At 41.7% G+C, this 18020-nt stretch overlaps 1 protein-coding gene across 1 annotated transcript in view; it reads left to right on the plus strand.

Annotated features, from left to right (window-relative positions):
* akap11 (A kinase (PRKA) anchor protein 11) overlaps positions 1-18020 on the plus strand; it is a 59959-nt gene that overhangs the window by 12355 nt on the left and 29584 nt on the right. The window contains exons 5-10 of the mRNA XM_085765057.1: positions 1202-1345; positions 5005-5281; positions 8477-8729; positions 11336-11485; positions 12796-13338; positions 14588-14934. Of these exons, the coding sequence (XP_085621183.1) occupies positions 1202-1345; positions 5005-5281; positions 8477-8729; positions 11336-11485; positions 12796-13338; positions 14588-14934 (1714 nt within the window). The remainder of the gene's footprint in view (positions 1-1201; positions 1346-5004; positions 5282-8476; positions 8730-11335; positions 11486-12795; positions 13339-14587; positions 14935-18020) is intronic.

An 18020-nucleotide genomic window follows, 5' to 3' on the forward strand; every position in this document is an offset into this window, starting at 1 on the left:
CATAAAACATATAGAACAAGACTGGACTCTGGACAAGTATATATATATATAAAAAAAGAAAATCCCAGAGGAGGAAATTAGGTAGATTATTTTGTGACGAGCGTTCATCATGAGCAGGTTTGTTGTGACATCAGTGGAGGTGAAGCTGCAGCTGCTAACATCTGGGTGTCAGATACCAGACTCAGTCTCACAGAGCTGGAACTATTCTGCTGGCAGACTGAGGATCAACAACATCTCAGACAGACAGACAGAGCTGCTGCTGCTCCTCATGACGAGGTGTCGGCTCGGCTCTCAGGCTTTTTACAGCTGCGCTTCACTGACTCCGATTATTAGAGCACAAGGTTTCTGTTTTATAGTCAAACACTCTGTCTGTCTCTCTGTTTCTCATGGATAGAATAACGAAAATAAATAAATTGCACAGATGTAAACCACATGTGATAACTGCTCCATCATCATCATACAACAGGAAGAGTATGCAGATTTAAAAATGAGAGAGAAATTAATACATAATGCTAATGATTTACTCCCAGTCTTTCTCAGTGTAATTTTTTAAATGATGATTACCGTATTTTCCGGACTATAAGTCACGTTTTTGTAGTAGTTTGGCTGGCGATGCAACCTATATTCAGAAGCGACTTATATACACTGCAAAAACTCAAAGTCTTTCCAAGAATATTTGTCTTATTTCTAGTCAAAATGTCATTTCTAGTCAAAACAAATCTCATTCTACTTAAAATAAGACTCATCACATTAAAAGTAGCTTGTTTTTAGACACTTTTTACTTTTTTCAATCAGATTTTCACTTGAAATAAGTAGAAAAATCTGACAGTGGAGCAAGTTTTTCTTTCCTATTACAAGCACAAAAAACTTGCTTTCACTGGCAGATTTTTCTACTTATTTCAAGTGAAAATTTGTTTGAAACAAGTAAAAAATATCTAAAAACAAGTAAATTTTTAGGTGATGAGTCTTATTTTAAGTGGAAAGAGATTAGTTTTGACTAAAATTGAGACATTTTGACAAGAAATAAGACAAATATTCTTGGAAAGACATTGAGTTTTTGCAGTGTATCAAAAATATAGCGACTTATATATGTTTTTTTCCTCTTCATGACGTAGGTTGAAGATGGAAGAATCATTCTGCACAGATGTTGTTGCAGTCAGTGAGCTACAGACTGATGTGTGTTCCTCTCCTCTTCCTGCAGGCTCTGAGCTCTCTGCCTGCCGGCCTGTGCGAACTCCTCAGGTCGCTGCACGTCCACGCCCTCAGGAACGATGAGGTTCTGCTGCTCAAAGACCTGCGCAGGACGGCGGAGCACAAAGACGCCGGACCTCAGGAAAGACCTCAGGTAGATCCTCAGCTAGGAGCTTAGGCTACGTTCAGACTGCAGGCGAAAGTGGCACAAATTAATTTTTTTTTGAAGTAGTGTGAGCACTCAAATCTGGGCCAGATGCGTTAAAAAAAAAAAATCAGATTCAGGACACTTCCATATAAGGTCCTGAATCAGATTCAGATCCGATTTTTTTCCAGTGCGACCCCAGTGTGAACAGCTAAGGCAGATTTGATGCGACTTTTACGTCACTTCACACGCACACACACACACACACACACACACACACACACACACACACACACACACACACACACACACACACACACAGATAGATAGATAGATAGATAGATAGATAGATAGATAGATAGATACATAGATAGATAGATACATAGATAGAGAGATACATAGATAGATAGATAGATACATAGATAGAGAGATACATAGATAGAGAGATACATAGATACATAGATACATAGATAGAGAGATACATAGATAGATAGATAGATAGATACATAGATACATAGATAGATAGATACATATATAGATAGATAGATAGATAGATAGATACATAGATAGAGAGATACATAGATAGAGAGATACATAGATAGATAGATAGATACATAGATAGAGAGATACATAGATAGATAGATAGATACATAGATAGAGAGATACATACGTAGATACATAGATGATAGATAGATTCATAGATAGATAGATAGATAGATAGATAGATACATACATAGATAGATAGATACATAGATAGATAGATAGATAGATAGATAGATACATAGATAGATAGATACATAGATAGAGAGATACATAGATAGATAGATACATAGATAGATAGATACATAGATAGATAGATACATAGATAGATACATAGATAGAGAGATACATAGATACATAGATAGATAGATACATAGATAGATAGATACATAGATAGATAGATACATAGATAGAGAGATACATAGATAGATAGATAGATAGATAGATAGATAGATAGATAGATAGATAGATAGATAGATAGATAGATAGATAGATAGATAGATAGATAGATAGATAGATAGATAGATAGATAAATACATAGATAGAGAGATACATAGATAGATAGATAGATAGATAGATAGATAGATAGATAGATAGATAGATAGATAGATAGTACTTTATTAATCCCTTGGGAGGTTACCCTCAGGGAAATTGAGGCTCCAGCAGCAGCGCAGCACCGATCATAATAAGATAATAAGAATAAGAATATAAAAATATAAAATATAAAGTGCATTCAGGGCTAAAAGAACAATAATAAATACATCAATCCTAGTCTTCTCCATCCCCTCTCCAACCACCACCCCTCCCCCTTCCCCACAGTGCAGAATTGTAGAGCTTGATAGCTCGAGGGACAAAAGAGTCCTTAAGTCAAGTCAAGAGCAATTAAAAAATGGCTCAATAAAACGTCGGAGAATTTGAGGTGCTGTGGTGTGTGTTTACAACAGAACAGCTGTAGTGAAAGCGTGAGTAGCGATGGGAATTGATAAGATTTTACAGTATTGATATCAATGCCATTATCGATTCTGCTTATCGATCCGATTCTTTATCGATCCCTGTGGATTTTCTGTGTGGGAAAAAGCAGGCCTTACAGGTTTTCAGTGTCAACAGCACACATTTTATTGAGTTATTAAAGCAGAAGTAAGTGATATATTTGTGTTAATATAAGTCTTAAATAGTTCTATCTTCCGACAGCAATCACTTACATAGAGTGTTTGGGCTGAAACACGGGTCTGTCAGTCACTCTGCTCTGCTCTGAGCCGAGGAGAAAACATTTATCGTATCCTACAGTTTTTATCCAATGAGGAGAGAGAACAGCATGCAGGGCTGTGTGTGCAGCCAAGGGACGCCGTGAATGTGGCGACGTAGGGACGACGACTGTTATGGTGCGTTCAAGGAAACTCGTATTTTTCCGACCGTGAAGTGGTACCAGTTCGATCTGGTACGAGTTCACCGGTCGGAAGTTATGAGTGGCCGTTATAGTGACTTTCACCGGTAAAACAGGTCGGAAAAACACGAGTGGGTTGCCTGGAACGCTACAAAGTCGTAAGTTGTGAGTTGAAGCTGTAATTTACGATTTCAAAAGCCTGCCTGGAACGCAGCATTAGCGAAAACGACCGGACCACTTACTTCTGCTTTAAGAGTCTCTGAGCACTGAACAAGATAGATAACTGCTTGAGAAGAGACTTACAATGTCCTAAAATGAATGAAAGTGTATGAAACAAATGTAAAACTGAATTTTCCAGCTTCCATTTCACAGACATTTCCAAATAAAAGTGAAAATACTCATTATAGGCCACATGTTAGATGGAAATGTGAATGGCCAAACAAAAAATTTGAATTGAGCATTAGGGCCTGCAGTGTGAACGTAGCCTTAGTGAGCCGTGGGATGAAGTCGGGGAAGTGAGGGGAGAGAAAAGGGGGAAGTAATTGTGCAACACTGGAGCTTTTCTCAGCCTGTCTCTGTGTTTAGTCCCGTCCTTCAAAAGACAGTTTTCCTGGAAGAAAAAAGGGGGTAAATATTTTTGAGGTTTTGGCAGCAAGTTTATTTACAATGGAAAACTCATTAGTAAAACAAAAATAACTTTAAAGTTTTGACATTCCAAAGAATCCTCGCTCTTTGCAGTTTTTTTTTTTTTCCATGAAGGTGTTTTCCCACGACACATAAACACAACTCCAAGTGCTTCGCACGCTTTTTTGAGGAGATGCAGGTGCGACGGACAGATGTTTTTGTTTTTGCAGCCTTGTCCTTCCTCCTCATCATCACCATGGTTCAGTGTTTGGGTTCACACACACGCAGACAGACCCTGAACGCCATTTCATGTCCTGCACATGCACTGCAAAAACTCAAAATCTTACCAAGAATATTTGTCTTATTTCTAGTGAAAACAGATCTCATTCTACTTAAAATAAGACTCATCACATTTAAAAAGTAGCTTGTTTTTAGACACTTTTTACTTCTTTCAAGTGAAAATTAGTTTGAAACAAGTGAAAATTATCTAAAAACAAGTTAATTTTTAGGTGATGAGTCTTATATTAAAGCAGAAGTAAGCTATCCGGTGGTTTTGGCTAACTTTCTGTCAGCAGATGGAGTTAGCAATCCCCGCCCTCGTCCCTACGTCACCACATTCACGTGCATCCCTTGGCTGCACACACAGAGAGGACTGCCCCTTTATGCCGTTCTCTCTCCTCATTGGATAAAGGTTGTGGGATACAAGGAAAGTTTTCTCCTCGGCTCAGAGCAGAGCAGAGTGACTGACAGACCCGTGTTTCAGACCAAACACTCTATAGAAGTGATTGCTGTCGGAGGATATAACTATTTAAGACTTAGATTAACACAAATATTCCGCTTACTTCTGCTTTAACTAAAAACAAGTTAATTTTTAGGTGATGAGTCTTATTTAAAGTGGAAAGAGATTAGTTTTGACCAGAATTGAGACATTTTTACAAGAAATAAGACAAATATTCTTGGAAAGATTGTGAGTTTTTGCAGTGTATGACATATCAGCTTGTAATCAGAGCACAGACATAATAACACCATCTCTCCCTCTCATGTGAATTCTGTTTTCCTTATTTCTGACTGTGCTGTTTCTCCTCCTCCTCCTCCTCCTCCTCCTCTTCTTCTTCCTCAGTGTTGGCTGAAGGCCGTGTGTGTGCTGAGGCATAACCCCGGCACCAGCGTTGTGTTCCCTCAGGCCGGCGGCGTGGCGTCCCTGCTGGGGCTGCTGGGCTGCTACGTGGCCGGCGTCCGCTACGCGCTGGAGCTGCAGGCGCTGCAGAGAGGCGGCGCGGCCGAGCCCAGCCAGCCGGAGGAGGACGACACCAACCAGTCGGTGTCGTCCATCGAGGACGACTTCGTCACGGCCCTGGAACATCTGGAGGAGGACGAGGCCGGAGACAATAACCCCTGTAGGTTGGACACAGCTGTTGCACGCCTTAGATTTTATGTCGTCGTAACCCCGGCATGATTAATTAAAGAGATAGTTCAACATTTTGTCAAATTGGCCCATTGCTATAATCCCTATAGTCATAGCAGTAGGTTCGTTACCTTTAATTGTCGGTGCAAGCTATTTTTAGAACGGTGGAGCAGAGCCGTGAGCTGCTCAGAGCTACGCTACGGAGGCTCATTATGGGATTTCTTGGTTTCCCTCATCAAACTCATCAAATACACAATCCAACAACTCCACAACGCTCTGGTGGACAAGTTGTGGACCTGCACATAGGCTTCACCACGATGAGATAATAAAAATTCCAATCGGTTACCACACAGATCGGCGGTTGTTTTCGGCCGGAAATTTGATGAGAGGAAGCAAGATAAGAAATCCATATGAGCCTGTAGCGTAGATCTGAGCAGCTCGCGGCTCTGCAGCAGATCAGTCACAAACCAGTAGCTTGCACGACAAGATAAAGTGTGCGCAGCGCAGCGCAGCGCACACCTTATTTCTATGTGAGGGATTATGGCAATGGGCCAGTTTGACAAAATGTTGAACTATCCCTTTAAAGAAAGACAGGGATGTAATTTAGTTCACAGCTAGATGGCAGTGAGAGTTACTGGAGGCACCAGTGTCAGAGTTCACACACATCCTGTAAAATCTGGAAAACCTGGAAAATGGTTGACCAAATTTCCAGTCATGGAAAATGAGCAAAAAAAAGGTCAAATGTCCTGGAAAATTATTTAATTTTATTATATCATGACATCAGCTACCAGATCTCTATTTGACTTTTTCAGATCCCTAATGATTTCCGTTCTAAAGAAAGAAAACCTAGTGAGAAAACTAGAGACTTTGAGTTTTCTCACTAGGTTTTCCTAGGTTGAGTGTTTCCGGTGTTGGACCACGAGCATGAAGGTTTTCTCTTCCTCTGCTGAGTGACAGGTAGAAGAGCAGCAGAGAGCTGTAGTAGGCCTGGTTTAAAAACAAAAACAACATGTTTTTGGCTTGTTCTATGATAGATTTGTCATAATTTTTAAACATAGATAAGTTAGAGCCACAGACTGCACATCTTTAAATCAGACTTCTGGGGCTGAGAGAGGAATAAACATATAATAATAATAATAATAATAGAAACAAACTGGTTAAATGTGCAAAATAAGGTACAATTGATGATTTCAAGGAAGGAGTAGGAACCCTGAGTGGTTTTTATTCTTTATTCGGATCCCCATTAGCTCCCACTAAGCTGGTAGTTTCTCTTCCTGGGGTCCGTGTACTACAAAGTATTACAAAAACATCACAAATCACATACTGTTCAGTATAAAAGATATTAGTCATCTGATCCAACAAGCCAATTTAAAAACATTTTCAAGACAAAAACAAGACAAATCACAAAATAGATGCCAGATACCTGATCCAACAAGTCAAATTACAAACATTTCCATAACAAAATGCACTAAAACTCATTCATCAGTATCTCGGTCCATTTTAAGTGCAGTTGCTCATTTAAAGAAAACAGGGATTTAATTTAATCTTCTCAGCTAATGTCTGGAGAAACTTGCACTCGCAGGGTTCACACCATCCTGTGATTATACCAGGTTCCACATTGTGATGTGCTCTGTGCGTAACAGATATACGTAAAGCGTCTGTTCTGGGTTTTTAATTGTTATATATAATTTGACATCAGCTACCAGATCTCTATTTGATATTCAGATTTATTGATTGTCACATCACAGAAAGTAAAACCTAGTGAGACAACTAGAGACAGTTTTACTATAAACAGTTTGAAGGGGACGGTGTTGACCACGAGGGGTTTAAATTAGGCTACACTCTGCTGAGGGAAAGGTAGAAGTTGACATCCTGAAACTTTATTCACACACACACACACACAACAACGTATTTCGTGTGAATCAGGTCCATCAAAAAAACAATACAGTACATACAACAGACATTAGACAACATGGACCCCTTATGTACCAACAGGAACTTTATCAAAACATAAGTATAAAACAGTTGGCAATAAAATTTACATTCAATTTACTGTCAATTTACTATAGATTTCAAGGAAAGTGGGAACCCTGAGTGGTTTTTATTCTTTATTCGGATCCCCATTAAGCTTCCACTTAAGTGGAGTGGATGGACTTCTCCGCTTTCAAGCTCTCATCCAGCTCGTTCCAGATCTGCGGTCCTCTGCATGCAAGAGCCAAGCTGGTACTTTTAAGTCTTCTTTTTTTTATAGTATATTGTTGATATTTTTTATTGATTGTCACACTCACAGTAGTACACATGCAGACACATAACAGTTACATAGCTAAATCTAGGGTTGGTTTTATGGAGGGTTAAACTTGAGGCAATCACACTACATTGATGAAGTTGACATCCTGAAATTAAGTTCACACACACACAACGTATTTCGTGTGAACCGAAGCGCATGGAAAAGCGGTCTTGTACATACACAGACATTAGACAACATGAAGGCTTTGTAATCTTTTCAGATGGCAGGTAGGTGTTGCATTCAAATGACATACAGTAGTTAAAGCAGTTGAAGTAAGCAATATTTTTGTGTCATTTTAATATAGATCTTAAATAGTTCTATGTTCCACAGCTTTTTATCATTACATAGAGTGTTTGGACCGAAAGAGGTCTGTCAGTCCTCTGCTTCTGCTCTGAGCCGAGGGGGAAAACTTTCTTGTATCCTACAACCTTTATCCAATGAGGAGAGAGAAGGCATAAAGGGGCAGTCTTCTGTGTGTGCAGCCAAGGGATGCGCCTGAATGTGGTGACGTAGGGACCGAGGACCAATAGATCCATGACGAGGGCGGGGGTTGCTAACTCATCGGCTGGACAGAAGTTATGGTGGTTTCAAGGCAACCCGTAACTCGTGTTTTTGACCGTGAAGTCGTACCAGTTCCATCTGGTACGAGTTCAGGGTCAGAAGAGACCGTTATAGTGACTTTCGGTAAAACAGTCTTGTACACAGTGGGTTGCCTGGACACAGCTTCGAATTAATCGTGATTTTTTTGAAGTGTAATCTACGGTTTCAAAGATGGCTAGGGTAACGCGGCATTAGCCAAAAATGATCGCTTTACAGTAGTTAATGTGTGGCTCAAACAGAGTTCTGTCCTGGGTTTTAGTTTAGCCTCATGACCTCTTTTCCTCCATCTTCTCTCCTCAGCTTCCTACCGTCACTTGAAGAAGCGCGACGTGGCGTCTCAGACCGTCCCCGCCCACAAGAGAAGGAAAGAGCTGTCGGGCTCGCGCGTCATCATCAGCTCCTCCTCTTCCAGGAAGAGTTCAGCCAAGCACCAGTCGGCCGGTCCGGACGTGTCGGTGACGGTGCAGAAGTCGGCGGCGGCGGTGGAGTCCCAGTGGACGTACTGCAGCCCCGGGGGCGCCCCCCGCCTCCCCTCCCCTCTGGTCCACGTCAGGTGTGGTTTAAAAACAAAAACAACATGTTTTTGGCTTGTTCTATGATACATTTGTCATAATTTCTAAGCATGTAATTCAGTGGTTAAAGCAACAGACTGGCACATCTTTAGATCGGGACCCTGGGGCTGGAGAGGACGCAAAATGGCCGTTCCAAAGACGCGATTAGGCGGCGACAGCGGTGTCAGTGCCCGATCCGTACCCGAACACGATCCGTTAATGCGCATGCGCACACAGTGTTGCGCACATGTCTTTTATTTTACCGCAACACCGCGGATATAGAGGAGTTGGAGTTGAAATGGTCGCCATCCTCAGTTTCTATTATTTCTCTGAATTCAAAGATATGAGACTGAAAGTTTCTTATTAATGTGGCCGTTTGAATTGTGCAGTGAGAAATAAATGTCTGTCCTTTGTTTTGTGGTCTTTCATTTTGTGAAGATATTATCAGCAATTTTGTTGTAAAAACATGCTAAAATGAATTCAGAGAATCCGTAGAAGTCAAAATATATCGTTTTGTTGGCCACACCATTTTGTTCACGCCCTTTCCCGTACATGTCAGTTGTGACATGTGTAACTCCTCAGATCATTGTGTCTGTGGAAATGCGGTCTTTTACTCAATAATAGAGCAAATGAGTTCTCTTAAAGTTTGCCTTTACAACAAAAAAATCTTGTGATTTTTCTATAAAAGTGGTCGCGACATGACCATGTAAAAATGTGGGTCCCAGAGTGATCTACCTCTGAAGCATTTCATAGATAAATTAAAGAGCCACAGTGCACATTGTGTATACGACTTTGGGTGTGTGTTGAGGAAATAGCTGCTCCGCTCTGTATCACTGAGGGGCGGGGGGGGTGCGCGCTCTAAAATTGCACGTCCAGAGAGAGAGAGAGAGGATGTAGTTAGCTGCTGCCTCGGTCGATAGTGTTGTGTGTGATTAACATGTCGTAGACTGAGACGTGATTTCAGTGGAGCGGAACTTGAGTGGTTTTTCGAATCTTGTGAGTTATAAATCCACTAACATTAGTTCCTTAAGCTGGTAGTTGACAAGTCGCCGTCCATTATTCAAAAACAACACATATCACATACTGTTCAGTATAAAAGATATTAGTTTGTTTAGCTCATGCTGTTAAGCCAATTTAAAAAAAACATGTTCAGACTCTGTCTAACATCACCTGACTGTAGTGAACAACAGCAGAATAGCAGGAATCACTCACTCAGCTTGATTTCACTATTTAAATTTGTTTCCAATATTGACTTACTGGTAATTTGTTGACTTTGCTGTTGTCTAAAATATTGCAGTTGTTCTGAAATATGCACCAGTGCAGACAGTAGTCATTTCTTGGTTTTGTGTGTGAAGCCTGTAGGAAAATCATATTAGCCTACTTCTTTGCACTTGCCAAATCCCACATGATTTTTGATGGCGTTGCAGGCTTTCTCTACCAAAATAGTTAACTGTAATTAAGCCTGAAAAATTGTACATAGCCTACTGCCCTTTTCTGATGTTGAGCCCCTTGCCCTTCTATAGTCATGTGCACATCCCGGTGAAGACGTACAGAGATGCCAGCAAGTGTCACGGTGCATTAATATAAACTTCAACCTCAGAGCTGTCTGTCCTCAGACGTCACGTGGACTGTCCCTGAACACGCGACACAGAGTTAAACATGGAGCTGTGTGACAGGTTGAGTTTTATGTACATCAGGTTTGATTATCATGATATATATCTTTAGTAACAACCCTGTAAGTTCAACAAATCAGTATGCTACTGTGATTTAACTAGCCTAGTTAAATAAAAAGATGTAGTTCACATAATATAATATAGTGCAGGTATTAATAATTAATTCTATTCTTGATCCATTCTATCCAATTCTTGGTCACATTAGAAGTCATCACAATCGGCAAGGTGAAGTCGGTTGGTGACTGTTCTCCAGTAAAATCATCTCCGGTTTGACCCTTACCATTATTCAAGGCTTAAAGCCATCTGGCCTGTTGGTTGCCGAGTGAATTAATGTGTTACCTAAACATTCTTTTAATTTCACTCCCCAATTCTTTTTGTGCCCCCTGGACTTTAGGCGGAGCTCCTTGGGAAAAAAATGTTATGGTAGAGCCCTCGCCTACCGCAATGCCAATAAATGCTCCTGCGACACTTCATTGTGCTTTATTGAATGTATTTTCAACTACAAACGGCCCTAACACGCAACTTATATATTGCATTCAATTTCTAATTTTGTGATCTGGCATTTCTTTTGTACGTTTTTATACAGTCAGGTCTTAAAGTTTGGACACCATAACATCATTAATGTGTCTTTTAAAAAGTCTTTAAATTTGACTGGTGAACCGGCACCTGAAAACTATGATACTTGATCCACAAGTCAAATTAACAAAAAGTGTGAAATAACTGCACTAAAACATGACTTATCTCTGTCCTTTAAGTCTTCTCATTTATTTTAATTAATCTCTCAGCTTTATTGATCCTTCTTCCATTCCTCCCCGTCAGCTCTCTGCTCCAGCCCCACCAATTCTAGTTCTTACCTGAAGAGCCTGCTGGCAAGCTGGACATCCCCCTTGCTCTGATGTTGCTCACTCCGACTCTTGGTCAGCGAGTTCTTACAGCTTCGACCAGTTGACGAGCCTGGAGGAGGAGCTGACCTCGGGAGATGGTTTCACTTGGCGCAGGTTCTGGACGCCTTTCAGCGCCGTTCACCACCACCAATTTCACGGCGGCCGACAGAAGAAGGACTCGGGGTCCAAATACGTGTCCAGGTATATTGAAGCGGTATTTTATTTCATTTCATAACCTTTATTTAAACTCGGAGATGGATATATATTTGCATCGTTCCCTCAGCTGGCAGGAAAATGTGGCTTAGCCCAGTCACATCACTTCCGCTGTTTTCAGATTAGGGACTTTGCCCCGAAAGAGTTACCATCCTTTCCCTGAGCTTCCTCCAGAGATACATCTGGATACTCTTCTAGCCACAAAGACAAGTCTTAAAGAGATAGTTCAACATTTTTGGCAAATTGTCCCATTGCCATAATCCCTATAGTCATAGCAGTAGGTTCGTTACCTTTAATTGTCGGTGCAAGCTATTTTTAGAACGGCGGAGCAGAGCGGCGAGCTGCTCAGAGCTACGCTACGGAGGCTCATTATGGGATTTCTTGGTTTCCCTCATCATCAAACTCATCAAATACACAATCCAACAACTCCACAACGCTCTGGTGGACAAGTTGTGAGCTGCACATTCACCACGCTATGAGATAATAACACAACGTTACCACACAGAGTTGTTTTAGAGGTAAATACAGAGACTGATGATGAAAAACTGTCCCTGAAGGCAACGCGCATCATAATACATATGTTTTGGACATGTTCCACTCTTTGCACATTCTGGCTTGCAATATTTAATTCCTTGAGCGTTGTGAGGTTTTTTAGTTGAATGAGTTTATGAGGAATCCGCATCCTTTAATAGCTCCGTTAGCTGCTGGTGTAAGATCTGGGGCTGTGTCTGGCCATTAAATACATGTACAAATGTGGTGGTTTTCACTACTTTACTTGCCCGCCATCGCCAATATTTAATACTTGAGTGAGGTTTTTAGTATATTGGAAGAGCTCCTGTGTCTGGCCATTAAATATGTACAACCCCATGCCCGCCATGCCAAATACTGTTAAATTGGAGATCAGGGACATAATGTTTCACCTTAAATTGGAAAAGATTAAATTCACCCTAAGAGGTAATTAGGACAAGTTTAACAAAGTCTGGATGCCTTTTCTGACTTATTTTGATAACATGACTGATGTGACAAACTGGGATTAGTAGTTTTGTATAATTTAGTATTCGTTTTTCCCATTTTCTTTTCTTTTCTTTATTTTAGCAGTCTATTCAGCTGTTACTTTTTTTTCTTCTTTTTTCTTCCTTATCGCACTATTTTCTCTGTTGTATTTTCTTTTCCCTTAGAGGATTTGGGACAATGGGGTTGGGTGGGTGGGGGTTAATGTGTGCATTTACTGAATCTGTGATTTGTATGTGTTTAATTACAAATGCCAATAAACAGATTTCTCAATAATCCGTGTGCAGGGGCTGCTCCACCAAGGGGATGAACCCCCACCGCTTCGACCAGCCCGTCCTCCCGGCCAACGTGAAGAAACCCACTCCTCTGAAACCGGGCTCTCCGTACCCGCTCCACTCCGAGGTGCCCGACTCCCCGCGGCCGGTGCAGACGCCGTCCGAGGAGAACGGCGGCGGTCCGCTCTTCAGCCCCGTCAGCTCCTCGGCCTTCAGCCCGCTGGTGGACGCCGGCGGAGCGCTGGAGTATTTCTGGAAGACAGAGGAGGAGGAGGCGGACGGAGCGGACGGAGCGGACGGAGCGGACGGACTGGACGGCTCGGAGCTGCGTAAACCCCAGGACCTCTGCTCGCTCTACAAAACCTACTCGGACTTCGCCAGCAGCCTGTCCAGAGAGATCCTGGGCTCCGTGTGCGGCTACCAGTCGGCCGTCGACATCAGCGACAACAAGAACCTGAGCTGCGTCTGCCACAAGGAGTTCACCAACACGTCGGGTCACCTGATGAAGCTGTCGGAGATCCAGGAGACCGTGACGGTGGACAAGCTGCAGAAGAGGTCTCAGTAGGGTTGCAATTCTGCGAATTTTCAAAGTTGTTTTTTAAATATTTTTTGTTTTAATTTTTTTTAATTTATGTTAATTGAATCAGACTTCATCACACACAATTTCAGTTACACAATACAAGCACATGACCGAAAGGGAAACGGGAGAAGCATAAAGCTTGTCAGGTCCCGTCCCGATTACCATTCAGAATACATTAATTTCATCACAATTTTTCTTTCTTAACATACGTGATACAACAGCAGAGCTACGGTCTGGGCTCCAGACAGCCAGTCCAGAATAACGTTAAACCCCTTTCTCTGGGTTTAAATCAATGTATAATTGTCTAGAATACAGTTGGAAAATTGGAAACTTTCCATGGGAATTAATGGGAATATATTGGAATAAACGGGAATAAATCAGAAATTTACTAAATTGAAGGTTGGCCCTTAACAGGGAACTTAAATATAGTTGGGGGAAATATATTGTAGCATAATCTTGGCTAAAACAACCAGATTTAATGCAAGTACAAGTAATATCTATGCTATTACTCAACCACATGCACACAGCACGCAGCTGAAGTTTACAATATATTAACAAAAAATAAAATAACATAATTGTTCTATAAATATGACTTTGGCAGCTGTCAGGAACAACCTACAGGAGGTCAATGTAGTTTGTTATTTTCACGAGTAATAAACGTTTTTTAAAATAAAAGGGGGAAAAATCCATGTTGCCATGGAGATGTGTAAACAACATGACATGGCGAAGTAATATTTTCAGTGATGAGTGAGCCGTGCTGTAATGCTGATTTGAGCACGTTCTAAATGTCTTATTGACCAATCAGATTGCTTGGTCGGAACTACTTGTTGTATAATCCTCCATCACATGCACAGATGGTTTCTTAAATTGATTGGGTGGGGAAGTGAGTAATATTTTAGTCAACATTCATGTTTTTGTTGTTCAGTAAAATAATTGATTGTTCATACAAGAATTACAACTTGATAAAGTTCTACTCACAAATAAATCTGTTGAAATGTCATGTTTTTTAATTGTATTATTTTGCATAGATGTCTGCTTTTTTATGTTTGGATATGATACAGTTTGTTTAAATTACCCCCAATTTCCAGTTAATTCCCATAAATTCCCAATAATTCCCACAACTCCCATGGAAAGTTTCCAATTTGGAATATATAATTTAATAATATATAATATATAAATTTACCAGTAACTCACTGTAAATGTTCCGCCCCTTTGCCCCCCTAGGTCTCAGTCCCTGAAGGACGGCATCCAGCGCTTCGCCACCGACCTGGTGGAGATGAGTCTGGGCAGCGCGCTGCGCGACCTGCAGAAGGGCGTGTCGTCCTGCACCACCACGCTGTGCCACCTGGCGGCGCGCCTCACCTCCTCCGTCTTCCAGATGGCCTTCCACGAGATCGGCATGCGGCGCGCCATCGTGCTGAAGGAGCGCGCCATCAACGGCCTGGCCGGCTTCCTGGTGGGCGAGGCCGTGTCCGGGGCGCTGAAGGACTTCCTGGCCGTCAAGAAGCAGATCTTCCACAACACGGTGACGCAGTTCGCCGCCGACCTTGCCGAGGAGCTGGTGTTCGAAGGTAGGGACGTCACGATTGTGGATTTTCTTGGTACGATTATTGTCAGAGAAATAATCACGGTGTTACGATTATCATGATTATTATGCACGAATTAAAGCAGAAGTAAGCGATATATTTGTGTTAATATAAGTCTTAAATAGTTATATCTTCCGACAGCAATCACTTACATAGAGTGTTTGGTCTGAAACACGGGTCTGTCAGTCACTCTGCTCTGCTCTGAGCCGAGGAGAAAACATTTATCGTATCCTACAGTTTTTATCCAATGAGGAGAGAGAACGGCATGCAGGGCTGTGTGTGCAGCCAAGGAACGCCGTGAATGTGGTGACGTAGGGACGAGGACTGTTATGGTGCGTTCAAGGCAGCCCGTAACTCGTGTTTTTCCGACCTGTGAAGTCGTACCAGTTGGTACGAGTTCACGGGTCAGAAGTTACGAGTGGCCGTTATAGTGACTTTCACAGGTAAAACAGGTCGGAGAAACACGAGTGGGTTGCCTGGAACGCTACAAAGTCGTAAGTCATGACTTGAAGCTGTAATTTACGGTTTCAAAAGCCTGCCTGGAACGCAGCATTAGCCAAATGACCGGATCGCTTACTTCTGCTTTAATTCCACAACACTATAAATGTGTAAAATCAAATATAGTCAAAATATAATTCATTACTAATTATGGATTACACTGCAAAAACTCAAAATATTACCAAGAATATTTGTCTTATTTCTAGTCAAAATGTCATTTCTAGTCAAAACAAATCTCATTACACTTAAAATAAGACTCATCACATTAAAAAGTAGCTTGTTTTTAGACACTTTTTTTTTTACTTTTTTCAAGCAGATTTTCACTTGAAATAAGTAGAAAAATCTGATAGTGGAGCAAGTTTTTCTTTCTTATTACAAGCACAAAAAACTTGTTTTCACTGGCAGATTTTTCTACTTATTTCAATTGAAAATTTGTTTGAAACAAGTAAAAAAATATCTAAAAACAAGTTAATTTTTAGGTGATGAGTCTTATTTTAAGTGGAAAGAGGTTAGTTTTGACTAAAATTGAGACATTTTGACAAGAGATAAGACAAATATTCTTGGAAAGATTTTGAGTTTTTGCAGTGTAATTATTAAAATATTTTAAGTATCTATTAAAATATGACCTAATATTAATCCCCCAGGGGAAGTGTTTGAAATATTCAAGTCATTAATTGTCATCTATACCAAATGTTTAAGTTCATTTGAATAATTTTCTTTTAGTTACAGTACAAATGACACTCTAGCATTTTATTTTTATTTTCCTACCAATTCCATGTTACTTTAGATAAATGGACCAGTATCTGAGCCAGTGTTGTGGGTAACGCGTTACAAAGTAACGCGTTAGAGTACTTTAATTACTTTTTTCGAGTACCGTGTAACGTAACGCGTTAGTTTCGTGAGTTGAGCAATCAGTAACTTAGTTATTTTTTAAAAAAAGTAATCCGTTACTTTTCGCCGGATAAGGAAAGGAAAATCCCGACTGCAGCCTGCTTTTTGTCAGACAGACTACTGTGCAACCTGCAGATGTGTCAGCCGAGGCGCAGCGCTGTGATGCGTCTGTGTCCTGCCGACGGTTACACCCCGCCTTTCCGAAGCCCCGCCTTTCCGACAATAGACTTCCATTCATCGTAATAGCGGGGTTTTCTATTTTTTCTAAAGACCCCGCTACTCCGAAAAGGCCAGTGGGGGAAACCCCCCCACTCCGAACGGACAGACGGACCTAATCAGAAAGGAACCAGAGGCTGTGCAGTGCGCAGTGCGCAGTGATCTTTTTTTCCTTTTTGGGGTCAAACGGATCATGTGCATAATTAACTGCAAAACAAGCAAATACTTCATATTAATGACATATAACGTTCATTATGCTTCTAGCCTGTCTAGCCTCTACCTGGTCTTTTTACTAAACTTAACCAACTCCTTTCTTCATTGCCTAAATCCAACCAAAGCATCTCCCTCAGTCAGCTGTCAGCACGAGCGGTGGCTGCAGCAGCCTCGCGCCCCTGTGAGCTCAAGCCGGCTTCAGCCGCGCTCGAGCGGAGCAGGGGGGGAGAAAAAGAAAAAAAGGTGTATTTCTATTACTGTGTGGAGATCTCCAACAACGGAGTCTGGGAGAAAGCAAGTGGGACAGATCTGCCCAGTCTCTGAGCAGCGCGCGTTTCACAGACAAGCCACAAAGCAGAATGTAAACAACGTCACGCGGTTCAGCACCTTGGACAGCTGCGGGGGGGAGGAGGGGGTGTCGGAGTAGCGGTGTTTCGAAGTGGGGGTATTTCGGAACAGCGGGGTGTCGAAGTGGAGGTGTGTCGGAATGGAGAGCTGTCCCCCCTGCGGACCTACGTTGCCTGTGTGTGTGCGTTTCAATTCGCCGGCGAAAAGGACAAGAACATAACGGTAAAATGCACACTCTGCGTTGGTGATAAGCTTCTATCGACCGCAAAAAAAATCCACATCCAATTTAAGGGCCCATTTACATGAATCAGCTCCACGTACGGACCTGCTTCTCCAGCAGCAACAAGCAGCCCGGGCCGGCTCTCAGTGCTTGCCCGCTTTCAGCAGCTCCCTCTTGGCGAGCGGCAGCTCAGTTCTCCCCCGGTCCAGCCCGGATCTCTACTCCATAGCTGCCGTAGCAGCAGTGTGATATTTAACCGCATTTTTAAAAAACTTTTATTACACACAAGGCAGGAAGTTCACGTCTCGCCAGCCTCCCTCCTCTTCACACGTGAGTCCTCCATTCAAACTGACAGACAGATCGAGCAGTGAAGCCGCTGAGAGGGATTCACGGCAACTCCTGAATTTTGATCAGTTCTGCGATCAAAAAAAAAAAAAAAAACACGCTATGTTGCATATTTCTGACTGTCTTTCCTGTTATTGTTATCCTGTAGAGTTAATTTGGTTGGATGACTATTCGTCAGGACTCAGTGCATTTAAAAGAGGCTGTGTGTCTGTCTGTTAAGTTGCAGCATGTGCGAGGCGCTGCAAAAGGCTTTTAATTTTTGGTAACGCATGAGTACTCTAACGCGTTACTTTTATTCATAGGTAACGCAGTAACGTAACTGATTACTTTTAACTGATGG

Source organism: Trachurus japonicus, chromosome 21, assembly GCF_045865225.1.
Source record: "Trachurus japonicus isolate A0001 chromosome 21, Traja_1.0".
In the NCBI taxonomy this organism is placed as follows: domain Eukaryota; kingdom Metazoa; phylum Chordata; class Actinopteri; order Carangiformes; family Carangidae; genus Trachurus; species Trachurus japonicus.